This window comes from Acanthochromis polyacanthus, chromosome 7, assembly GCF_021347895.1.
Source record: "Acanthochromis polyacanthus isolate Apoly-LR-REF ecotype Palm Island chromosome 7, KAUST_Apoly_ChrSc, whole genome shotgun sequence".
Classification (NCBI taxonomy): domain Eukaryota; kingdom Metazoa; phylum Chordata; class Actinopteri; family Pomacentridae; genus Acanthochromis; species Acanthochromis polyacanthus.
In genome coordinates, this window is record NC_067119.1 from 12181905 (window position 1) to 12194582 (window position 12678).

Consider the following 12678-nt stretch of genomic DNA (forward strand, 5'->3'; position numbering starts at 1 on the left):
GGAATCAAGCACACCTCAGTAATCTGTGTTCTATCACATACAAAAAGACAGAGTTCGTATTATTGTGACAGAAAAGGATAACTCCAGTTCACTCAACCTTCTTTACAAGCTTTGGCCGTCATTTCTGACAGTTATTTCAACATTTTACAAGCTAAATTCACTGCTGTGATCTGGGAAAATGGCAGCATCGTTACAACAAAGTCTTACTGTCCGGCGTGTTTTCAGACAAATGAGGGAATTTCCACAAGGAATCAGGAGGAACATGTCACTTCAAAGCCTTGAATTTTAAAATCATGCTTCAATTGTCTCGCTTGAATCTCTCTAAATGGTCTCCTTTGTCTGTCCGGCTCCCAAGACAGCGATGAAATGAGTGATGAGCTAATAAAAGGTTTATCAGAGTCATCTTTAAATATTACAGTGTAGGAGGCTTTTTAAGTTGCAGAGCGTTTTATTTGCCCTGGTTTTCATCTCTTGGGTCATATATCTGCATTATATTTGGAGGTTGTTTGGGCTGTCTACAGTCTGTGAGGCACTGCTCATGAAGCCTAAAAACAGCACTGCTTAAAAATCATTCAATCTATGCTTGTTATTCCAACTCTCTCAGGTCTCTATTAAGTATATAGTTGGCATTACTTAAAGGGGAGTTTTTTTTAGCTGAAGAACTGTGCAATGTTGCTCTTTTCCCGGAATCTGGCTCTTATTTTGGTGAGTACAATAGCAGCATTATTATCAGAAATGGCAGCCGTAAGTATGTAAAAAACACCTATACTGTCACAAACCAGAATTATCCTTTAATTCCCTCGATCTGACAATCCCCATCAATCTTTAGGCTGCTCTAAAAGACAATCAGATCGTTCTAGCCGTGTCCAGCCGTCTGCAGAGAGCCCCGGGCAGCAGTGTGCAGCCCCTCTCCCCTGTTTTCTTTTTCAGGAACATCACATCCAAACTGGAAGAAGAAACTGGACCCCTCCGGTCCTCAATCCTCCTCCTGCCCCCTTCCCCACCAACACGGTGTCTCATCTTCATCTCCACCGACTCTCTCTTCTATGTTGCCCTCTCAGCACTGGCATGGTTTGGTGTGTGGGGTCGTCCAACCCTCCTGTCCCCCCCAGATCCCGCCTGTCACACCTCTTCCTGTTTTCCACTTTATTTTTTACCTCTCCATCTTTCTCTGTGTGTCTCTCTACTCATCTGTCTTCACAGCGGATTTTGCATTGAAGTAATGAGCGCGCTAACAGTGCTTGTTGCGTCAAATGTGGGCATCCCAATAAGCTCCACCCACTGCAAGGTATCGGAGTCATTACCAGTGAAGGCGCGTTAGAGCGACTTTCCAGAGCTCCACCTCATCGCTTCACCTGTAGCTGTCAAATCGCCACAGCCAATCACAACTGCTCAAGTTGAAGTTTTTGCTTCTCGTGCAGCTTTCCTCCAGCAGCACAATGTTGGAAATTGCCCCTGAAGAAAGATCTGTACAATTTGAAAACAAAACACAGGCAGTTTGATTTCAAGCGTCTTGGATATCAAGCTATATTCCAGGTGTATAGCTGGTCAGGTATACTTGAGAAAGCAGAGAATTCATCAATCTGAGGTGTTTCATCGTTTATTCACAGCTTTTTTTTTTTACTTTATTTTACATGTTAGGTTAGTCTTAAAACATATTTTCAGTGCATTTTTCTGTGTGCAAATTCATTTTTATTGAAACACAAATTAGATTTTGAGAAGTTGAAACCTAAACTTGTGTATCCAGGAATATTAGTAAAAGGAATAGGTAGTTGTTGTTTTTGCAATTACGCTTATTTACTTAGTTTCCAGCAGTAATTAGATGAAAAGATTGATGCCATGGAAATGTTTAGCTGCTTACCTATCATCTATCTTTAAGTCTACAGGAAAACTGATTTGTAAAAGCATCTCCTCTGTCTCTCTGCAAGAAAAGACAGAACTGCACATCTTTCCTTTACTCTGGTAGATTGTAATGGAGAAGAAGGTACGAGTAGTTAAAACACGTCTTGACAAGGGAAAGATTCGACCGCATGATAATCAGAGAAAACATTAAATTATCTTAAAACTTTGAGATACATCTTCAAACTTCAAGTCCTCTGAAGGGAAACTGCACAAGACTCAAAACTGGTATTCAATTACTGATGATCAGTTTATCTAAACATCCACGTCGCCATCCATGTCTCATTTCCACTTCTCACCTCCAAATACCCTGCCTCTCCCCTAAAACCCTCCGATAATCAAATGCTATGCCAAAAAGCTAAATCTGCTGATGGTTAGAGGTGTATAATCGTGGTGGTGGTGTCTGAATGTTAAAGTGGTTGTGTGTGTGGAGATCCGCAGATGATGCTGGAGACGGAAATATGTCAAATCTGAATATTAACAAACTTTGACTAAATCTGATAAGATTTAAGATACAAATGTGAAATATTTACTGAAGATGCTTACTGTTCCTTTTGTTGCAAGAGTAACCAGCAACATCTGTGAGCATCTCTGGTTTGAGTGAGCAGTGATGGGCCTCCATTTGGTGTTGTTTTGTTCAGGTTCGAGTGACCTTTTGTTTTGTTTTTTTTGACCTACAGAGGTTGTTTTTGTGTTTTTCTTTTGTTGAGGTTAAACCAGATTGAAGCCCAGCCCTGGTGTGTGTGGTTCGCTGTGGAATGATATATGTCCAGTGAATTGTTTCTAAAGCTCTGTAGAAAACACCAACGCAGAGGCCACCCCGAGTTCAGAATTTGTTGCTGCATGCCAGAGATGCTGCAGATTCCTGTAAACAAGCATCACGGCCACGTTTCGATGTTGTTCCACACAGGCTCTGCGGTTGAGACTGCTTTTATATAGGCCCACTTATGCAAAAGGAAAAGAATGAGAGAAATTCACATACTTTTCTGTTAAAGAGCCCATATTGTGCACATTTACAGTTTTAGAATTTTATTTTTGGGGTCAACTACAATATGTTTACGCGTTAATGCTCAAAAAAGCACATAACTTTTCTAGTGCTGCACATCACTACAGTCTAAAATGCGCCGTTTTAGCTTCTGTCTCTTTAAAGGACCCCTCCCAAAAACCCCAGTCTGCACTTATAGATCAGCTGACCTGATGAAAGCAAGGTAAGGTTGATTACCACGTGGATATACCTTTTAGTAGAAACGGCTTTAGTGAGAAAATAATAGTGAATGAAGGTGCTCATTTTTGCACTAGCCAGGTGCAAATGTGTTACATAGTGATGTCAGTAAGTCATGAACTTCATAAGTTTGCAGACCTTTTATATGCAGAACATAAACCTAAAGAAAAGGCACAGAAAAAGAAGCACATAATATGGGCTCTCTAAAGTAGTAATGTTGCTTTCAGTTGGACTACAAACATGGCTTTCTGTGGCTATGTTATCGCGGTGTAGCATCACAGAGCTGAAACCAGTCACTGGACATTTTACCCCAAAATGATTTCTCATTTGTTTACATTCTGATAGGATTTCTTTCACAGAAGTGGGTAAAAAAATGCAGATATATCGAAGTGGAAGTGTGACATTTGCAGGTGTATTTACATAATCTTAAAAAACTTCAAAATCTCTTTTTCATTTTATAGCTTAATCATGAGATTGAGTTTTTGATACACTAGACCTGCCAATTCAGACTCCCACACCCACAAATTCAAGTTGGGTAGTGATAACTTGTGTACTCGGCTTGCTGTAACTAACAGAAATTTGAATCTTAGCTGGTTTTGAAGAGCTAAAGGCTGCACATGCTTTCCTGTTCAGCTGCTAATGTGTGTTGTCAAATACAGTACTTTAACTGAAGTACAGTTTGGGTACTTTACTGGAAGTTTATAGTTTTACTCATCCTCAGCTCAGAGGGAAATATTTTACAACTAACTGCAGCTCTCAGTTGATACATATGTAATGATTTCTTTATACCAAGAACTGTTCGGACCATAACTAAATGTCAAAGCCAGAGGCTGAAACATACTGCATGATTTCCACCATTAATCACTGGCTGTTTAATTCATCAGCTGGTGTTGTCAGCTTGTAATTCCATTAGAGTTCAGTAGGCAGATACTGGCCTAAAATACAATATCACCCTTCAGAATCTTCTCTAATAAGGAAAGCATGGCCAGCCTGCAGCTCTTCAGTGTCTTTGCCACGTGGAACATGTTGTTCACTCCCACCGCTGATTGTTTTTCTTTCTTCCTCCTGGCTCCGGCCTCCAGGTGGGCTCGGTTGTGGCCGTGGGTTGGATCCGCTCCCAGAAAGCAGTGGACTGGCGCCTCTTCAGGAACATCTTCCTGGCGTGGTTCGTCACGGTGCCGGTGGCCGGCCTGTTCAGCGCCGCCATCATGGCCCTGTTCGTGTACGGCATCCTGCCCTTCGTCTGAGGGCCGGGAGGGAGAGCAGAGGAGGAAAAGAGAGTCAGAGAAGGAGAGAAGATGGAGAGGGAAACTTTGCAGATGAAGGAAACGAAGCGAGAGGAGTGGGAAGGGTTAGGCGAGAAGAGCTGCAGAGGTTTACAGATGGACTTGGTTGTACTGTGGATGTATGTGAGGAGGGTTGGTTCACATGCTGCCTGGCTCCGTAGTCCAGAGATCTTTTTGACTCATTTGAGTTTCTGATCGGTTTTTATTTATTCTCTTTTTTTTTTTTTTTTGGGTGCATAAGAAAGTGTGTAACCATTCAATCTGCTGTACATAAGACAATAATAGGGAGCTTACCAGTCTTTTAACAAGAATTATGTTGGAACAGTGGCAGCCATTTTCTATTTCCTCCTTAAAAGAATCATGAATTTAAAAAACATAAAATACGGACAGCACATGACTAAAAATTATTCTAAAAAAAAAAACGGTTAATTCTGCACACTTAAACTGACAGACATGCCTGCAGTAAATCTGTATCCTTCTGCCTGCAACTCCAGGTAGCATAGTTGGTCAAGTGCTTCTTCTTCTTCTTATTATTATTATTATTAATATTATTTTTATTTGCGTTATTCCAAAATGCCAGATAAAAAAAAAACAACCCTGTACATATCGTTCTGCTGGATTGAGTGTGATTTGTTGTATTGCGGCTTGCTTTAAAGTTCAAAACAAAAGAAGAAAAGATGTGTGTGTGGTCAACCAACCCGTCCATCATCTCACTTTTCAACATGCTAGCCAGGTACAACTGGGGCCAAACGGAAAGGACGCCTCAGATAAGGGGTTGTGGGACAGTCACTCTGCTTTTTTTGTTTTGTTTTGTTGTTTTTTTTGTATTTTCCACGTGATACCATAGAAACCTAATTTACTAAAGAGTTGATTTTTTTTGTCAAGAGCTCCTGTATGTTTTTAGAGATGGATCTCATATTTTTTAATGATGTATTATACTGTAATTTGTACTGTAAATACTGTCCTTAAAGAGTTCGGCAGTGGGATTGGGAGGAAGGTGGGGGGGGGGTTATGGTTTGTTTTTAATGTCGTAATGTGGCGATGGGGTGGGGAAGGGGCTCTTAACTTCATCATGATGTCATAATTTACAGTATGTTTCATCCCCGTGGCTCATCGTAGAGAGAAAACACACACTTGACAGATTCTGGGGAAATTAGTATTTGAGTTTCAAATGATGAACCCATAGAGAAAAGTGGAGCTGCTCTGTTCTACCTGGTGCTATTGCATCAGTAAATTCAACAGTGTTGATAGAAAGTTTTTTAGTTAAAGGTTCCCTTCTTGAGAAAGTGTTTCCGAGGGAGGTCGCTCTTTTGAGAGCAGAACCATGCCAAAGTAAGTTGTGCTACAACATGCCAATTAAAAGTAGAAAAATTAGGTCTAGGTGCGGCAGATGCCAAGACGGGGAAATGTACAAAACACACCATGACAAGGTCCCATGAAATGTTCACATATCTTCATCTGTATGCCTTTGTTTTCGTACATAAAGCTCAGTTACTGGAGTCACGTCGTTGTATCAAAGGCTCCCTGCCAATAATGGACCTCTAAATGTTCGTTTCGGTTCTATCAGCCTGTATACTGGTCAGATTATCAGAGTTCACTTAGAATCTAAGTCTCATGCCGTCCATGTGGCAAATCTGAGGCTTGTCGTGTGTCATATCCAACACTTAAATTTAACTCCGCCAGTAGTGCGGGTGTGCAAGGAAGCGGTTCAGCCACACGTGTAGCTCCTCAGAACGGGCCGGTGTTGTTTGAAGTGCAGAAGCGTTTAGTCTTCAGACGACCCGCGTTTCAATCTCAAGTGCTAAAGGTCCGCTGGATATCAAATGGTCGAGTTGAGGGCTGAATCAAAGCCCCCTGTGGGGTTTTCAGACTGCTCATGTCACAAAAATATCAAGACTTCTATCATTACGTCGGATAGAGACGGTATACTGGGGAGGGGGGACAGTACTGATCATCACCAGCTTTTTACCAGGCTCGCCTGACCTGTAGATGAACAAAGTCTAAAGCTTTTTTTATTATTATTATTTGAACAAACTCGATGCCAGGTGTTGCAAGTTCTTTTTTTTTTTTTTGTTCTTGTGGTGTGTTTCCTAATTTCATTTTGTTTCTCATGAACAAATCTATGCTTAAGTAGCCACTTGCCTTGTAACATTGTGTTTTACTTTGTGCAGATACAGTAAAAAAATTATTAAGTACTGTGGTGTTTACATCGTAACCATATTGTAGAGTATCTGTCAAAAAACAAACAAAAAAGTTGCCTAATGATGCCAATGAAAGACAAAATATTAACCATGAATTTTTAAGTGCAAGTATAAAAAAAATAACCAGAAGTGTCTAGAGAGAAAGAGAGTGAGAGCAAGTGTGTGCGCGATGACTTGTTTTTTGTTGGGGTTTTCTTTTTTGTAGTAGTAGTAGTGCTAATCATGATCCCTGTCACTTTACACTGCTACTACAAACGCGTTAACACTACATGTATGGGTGCAATTCATTAATGAAGAGAATAACTAGAGAAATTTCATCAAAACTATATATTTTTCTACCATATCTGAGTTTTAACCTGGGTGAGCTTCCAGACACTTTGGAGGACACGCTGTGGTGCTGATGGGAAACTGGCAGATGTGGACCAGCTGTTATAAGACCGTGATCGCAGAAATAACTGAAGAACGGTCTTATTTCAGGGGCGTCGCCTCGCTGGAACCATGTGCCAAACTTCCCTCTGAAAGCCCGGTGTGTTCTTCTAACATGTAGACTGACGTGTCGGTTGCCAGTAGATCAGATTTTTAAATTACCATTTTTATTTTTGAATTTTAGATGAAAACACTTTGTAATTTTGTTTCCCTACTGCTTTGATCATGAGCTGCGAGAGCAGGACGGCAAAAACCAGGACGACTGCTCCCTGAGGGAGAAATCTGGAGGCTCGATATTTGCAAGCTAAGAAATGTTAAATTTTAAACTTGGTAATGGAAAACTGGACTGTGAGGACATTTGTTTCCTTGTTTTTAGCGGGTGGCCACTCTTGAAGCTCATGTCCTTTTATTCTTCAGCAGTTTGTGTTACACAGGGCAGCTGCACAGGGCTGGTGTGTTCAAATCCACTTTGTACGCATTTTATGGTGTCTGGAGAAATGTGCATTTAAAAAAAATGCACAAGAGCTCCAGCATTGTTTCCCAAAACATTAAAGAGCTTGTCGAAGATCAAATGTTCTTCCGCACTGTCTGTAAAGAAAACTCTAACAGAAGTAAAGAAATAGTTTCTCAACAATATCTATCTTAAGTTTAGCAACATCAGCCGCCACAAGCTACAATTTACACCAGATGAAGTAAGGCCACTCCAGTGTTTTATTGCTTGTACGCTCAACTTTTCATTTGTAAAAGGTCTTGCTAAAATAGATGAATTTCTTGAGCATGAATCACCATAAACTAAAGGTTTAAAATCTATTGATGGCACCATGGAAAAAGCCATCCGGCCATAAATAACATCAGTAAACGCATAAAAATGCACATTTTCTCATCTAAGAGTGTATAAATTCTCCTGCTATTCCTACTAAGCTTCTTTTCCAGTAGCTGTCAGTTCTTGAAATATTTGACCTGTCTTCAGAGAAACTAAAAGATGCTTCTTTGTTTGTATTCTAAGATAAATGACATTTACTATTACTATGGCAATTTAACAATATAAATACAACAGTATTGTTTCTATATTACTTAAACTGAAAAGAGAAAATCATCGTTAGCAACTTAACATGAAGACAGAACTTGGCTCCGTCCCACCATCTACTCTGCTACATGTGCTGCAGACAGCACTGACAGTGTCGCTGCTCTGTATCATTACACTATTTCTAAGTCACCTCAAGCACAATTTTCTGTTTTATATTATGTGCAAGAGAGTCTTTAATACCAGCACATATCAGACAACACACATGCCAGCACCGATACATCTGTGACATCCCAGTACCTATATATATATATATATATTTATAGAAAATTAGCCAGGCTCTAATTTTAGCCATACCAAGCACAATAATGATGTTCAACAACTGCAGTTCCCATTAGTCATTAGATTGCAGTTAAAGTCTCAAGGCGGCTGGTGCTGTATATGATGGTGTGTATTTATTCATAGTTAAAAGGAAGAGTTCCCCTGTTAATATTTAAAACTGTAGTACAGATCCATTTAAATTAAAATATGAACAAAAAACCAACAATTGCATGGCCAGCTTTTTAGAAGACGAACAAAAGACTTTGTTTGTAAATGGTGCGAGGTCACCTGACACACTACAGATATATGGTTTTGAACATCTTCACTATCCTCTGCAGCCTCCTTTTGTAACTCGCACTATCTTTTTTTTGTTTGTTTTTCCATGCATTCTCAGTCCTGATAGGCCAAAAGGGATGCACTGCTCAAGATGGGGAGAGAAAGAGAAAATCGCCATCTGGTGGCAGCATTAGGCCTGAAATTATTACATTTTATTCTAAACAACAAAGGCTACACGGAACATATTAAGCTTTTTAGATAAAGCTTTTTTTTCAGATTTCAAAAAGAAAAATCATGTTTGGACTAAAAACTCTTTGCTAAGCGGCTTAAACAAAACTGTGTCGATGTGGTTTAAACAGACCATTTAGATCATATGTTCCATCTTTCTCTAAAAGTGAGAGAACAGATCAAAACACAACTACTTAAACCGTATGCGGAACAACTAAAACTTTGTAATTGTGGCCTAAAATTGTGTCTTCATAATAAGAAGTCGGATTTTATTGAGCCTAAATATCAAGTGCAGTCTAAATTCAACTAAATTTTTATGTATTTTTAGCTCATATTTTAGTAAAAATACAAAAAATTTAAAATCTAAGAGCAAATGCAGGCACTAGATGGTGTAGTCGGACACTTTCCCTCCCCGTAGAGAGGGACAGCAGCATTTTAGACCAGAGCGTTTCAGCTGATCAGTATAAACCAATGAGTGGTGTGATTGCCATTGAGGGAGTTCCTGTGCTTCTACTGCATTATAACTGTTTAATAACCTTTTTGTAGAGAAAAACTCAACAGAATGTGCCATTTCTTTCTCCCTGAATGTGCAATACAAGCTGTTTCTTGTGAAGGTGCAACTACATTGCTGTCACTTTGTGGTCGTGTAGCTCCACCTGCCCCGGTGTAATAGCGCCCCCTCCTGTTGGCGTGGAACCAGCACCACCTGACGGAGGCGGAGGGGGCTTCAGTTCAGACCTTCATCTGGATGTGGCGTGCTGTCTCTAGTTTTCTGGTCTGTTTTGTAATAGAATGTGCTCCTTGGCTGGCCTGCAGGCTTTACAGCTCTGTGTTGTCTTTTTTACTGTTTACTGCTACGTAACTGTCCGGTCCTTCAAAACTTTAAAACTAAAAAAAATGAAATTAAGTCATAAAAATAAAAAATGAATAAAAAATTCAAAAGAAACTGTAGCCTGCTTCTACAAAAAATCTTAAAGCTCTTCTGATTTGCATATATCGTACTGTAATGTTTTATTTAAGATTTTAGTGAAAAAATGTCTGCATTTAAACTAAATTATGGGAATTAAAATTACAAAGAATACCTGAAATATCACTGAGTCGTGTTTTCTTTTGTGAAAAGATGCTTGTATGCTGTTTTATTTCTATGCGCACGGTGTAGGTGCAGCCTTTTGATTTGAAAGCCGCAAGCTAACGCCTAAAAAACAAACTGGAGCAACGGAGCCAAACTCGGTTCAGTGGTGAAGAGAAGCAGAGGAAATGTTTGACTGCATTCAAATAACGCTGACACCGAGCTGCTCAGGTGTTCCTGATAACACCAAGCAGCCACCTGGACAGCCAATAGGAACACAGCTTACTGGAAGTCCACGAAAAATACTTTGTAAAAGCCAGAGGTCAGTTGCAGCTTCCGTTTTTTCTTACAACTTTTCAGTGCCCCCCCCCCCAATATCTGTTGTACCCCCCTGTGCCCCCCCTCTAAAATTAATCTGGATGTGCCTCTGGTTGTGGAACATATGATTGATTATTCTCCCATTAAAGGCATTATGGAGGATGTTTTTGTTGTTTAATTAGTCTGAGTCACATAAAATGAATATACTGACCTTTAGTGGACTTCTATGTGTCGTTTCTAAAAGAATAAAAAATGAAAAAAAAAAAAAAATAACTGTGGACATGGCAGGACCTGAAAAACATCAGCCAATCAACGCGCTTGGACCGAGGCGTTTGCTTTGCTCCCTTTCCTGTCAATCAAAAATCTTCCGGCTCAGGCCTAGTTACGTAGATTACGTACGCCTTGGACTTACGCGTTTTCTGTATGTGTTGCTTTGGTATAGCTTCGTAGTTAGCTGGCGACTTGTTTTGCTCATCTTTTTTTACATAATGGCAGATAAAGATCCAGGGGGACCCAGCCGTAAAAGAAAGGCATTTTTTGAGGTCAGAGAAAATAAAGACAACTGGATCGCGAGAATGCAAAAACAAAAGTGATTATTGGCGAGTCATTGGGGCGATGGCGTCAGCTCAAGCAACAAATGGACCTAAAGACAGATGCCTTGGTTGCTAAATTCCTTCTGGACAAGTAAAATGTATTATTGTATTATACAGCGGCTGTAGGCAACTTCACGAGTGCTACGCAAGTTTCTGGAGGGGGGCGTTTGTTCGTAAATGTTCAGAGGGGGGAGGTTAGAGGGGGGGGGGGGGTGAGGGAGAGGTTGTATGTGCGCATGCCCATGCTACGTTCAAAGTCATTGGAAATTAAATCTCCTCTTATGCTTTTAATAATGTTCAGAATTAGTTCCATTCTATGATACAACAAGTCTCATGGAGCTATAACCTAAAAAAAAATAGCTGATTTTATTTTGCATCTCATAGTGAAGCACTCTGACTATAAGAATGCTTAAATTTACTGATTCTCTAACCTGCATAGTTTAAAAACATCTATTATTACCTTGTGCCCCAAAACATTTACAGCCGTGGTTGTGTCTCCTCATTTTCCCTCCTCGTTTGGTTTCCTACAGCAACCAACCTCTTTAAAGACTGAATGAATCTGCCAGATCTTTTCAGGCTGCTCTTATTTAGGGTTTCATGCTCAGATAATAATTCAGCAGCTTGGCACAGATTGCTCTTTAGGTTCCCAGCAGTGTGGCTGTCTGCGCTGGATTTAATTTGACAAAGTCTCTGCAGTAACGCTGAGAAATGCTGGTCGGATTCTGGCTCACAGCAAGTGACACCATTTATGTTCGATGGGATAATGGTTTCCATTTCATGTCGGTTAAATCCGTAACCAAGCAGAAATGGAAACCATGACCTCCCTGCAATCTGGGGTTTCCCTAACAGAGACATTGTTCATTTATTTATGCTTCTTGTCTTCTTGTCTTAATTGACAACAGAAAGTCCTTCAGCTGTGATAAAATGTGGCTTCTTCACAGAAATAAAAACCATCAGACATCAAACTAGAAGTCCTCTTAAAGGAATATGTAACATTTCTGTATGAAAACATCTAAAAACAACCAGACCAGTGATATATTTTATGTAGACTTGACTACTTACATTATGCCAAATGTTTCCAACAACAAAGGAGGGGAAAAAAACATGGCAGGGTTTAATGTTAAGTCAATATTGAAAATCGTTGCTATTTCTAAATACTTATTTTTCTTGCCATAGAATGAAGTTGCATGTTATATAATTGTTATTATTGTTATATATTTTATTTTATTTTTCAATAATTGTATGTAAAATAATAATAGTGTAATATTCTAATGGTAGATACATATTACTACAAAATATGTAAATATATTATAATTCTAAATAATCAAATTATGATTATGTATGTTTTTATTATAAATATTACTGATACTACTAATAATGATGTAATTATTATAATATCATAATATTAAAAATTATATAAATATACGTTTATACACTGGCTCGTCCACGAACATATTTTCTGCCTGAGTAATATCAGATAAATTTTCATCGGCACTGACAGTGAAGACCACAACTCCCATGATCCCACACTGTGCCTCAACTACATCTTTTGTTATCATTATTTAGTAGCAGAAATTACCTACTGTGCCTTTGACTCAGGCTCCAGATTTATAGTTGCTTTCTTTAAAAAAAAAAAAAAAAAAAAAGTACAATTCTGAGATATAAATAAATGGATGTTTTATACAGGAAGAGGTTTGTATGTTATCTGCAGTTGTTTCCTCCTGACATCCTGCTCTCCACAGAGTAAGGAATACAATAAGCGCAACTTGTACCAAATGTATTTAAATTAGCACATGGCTATTTCTGAGTGACATT

At 39.3% G+C, this 12678-nt stretch overlaps 1 protein-coding gene across 5 annotated transcripts in view; it reads left to right on the forward strand.

The window, feature by feature from the left end:
* slc20a2 (solute carrier family 20 member 2) overlaps window positions 1-9971 on the forward strand; it is a 56212-nt gene extending 46241 nt beyond the window's left edge. For 4 of the 5 annotated variants that reach the window (XM_022198111.2, XM_051950323.1, XM_022198116.2 and 1 more), the window contains exon 11: window positions 4204-9971. In XM_022198111.2, coding sequence (XP_022053803.1) covers window positions 4204-4368 — 165 coding nt within the window. In that variant the 3' untranslated portion in view covers window positions 4369-9971. Of the gene's footprint in view, window positions 1-1203; window positions 1289-4203 lie in introns of all 5 variants that reach the window. The other variant, XM_022198114.2, reaches the window with a different exon arrangement.
* The last annotated feature ends 2707 nt before the right edge of the window (window positions 9972-12678 follow it).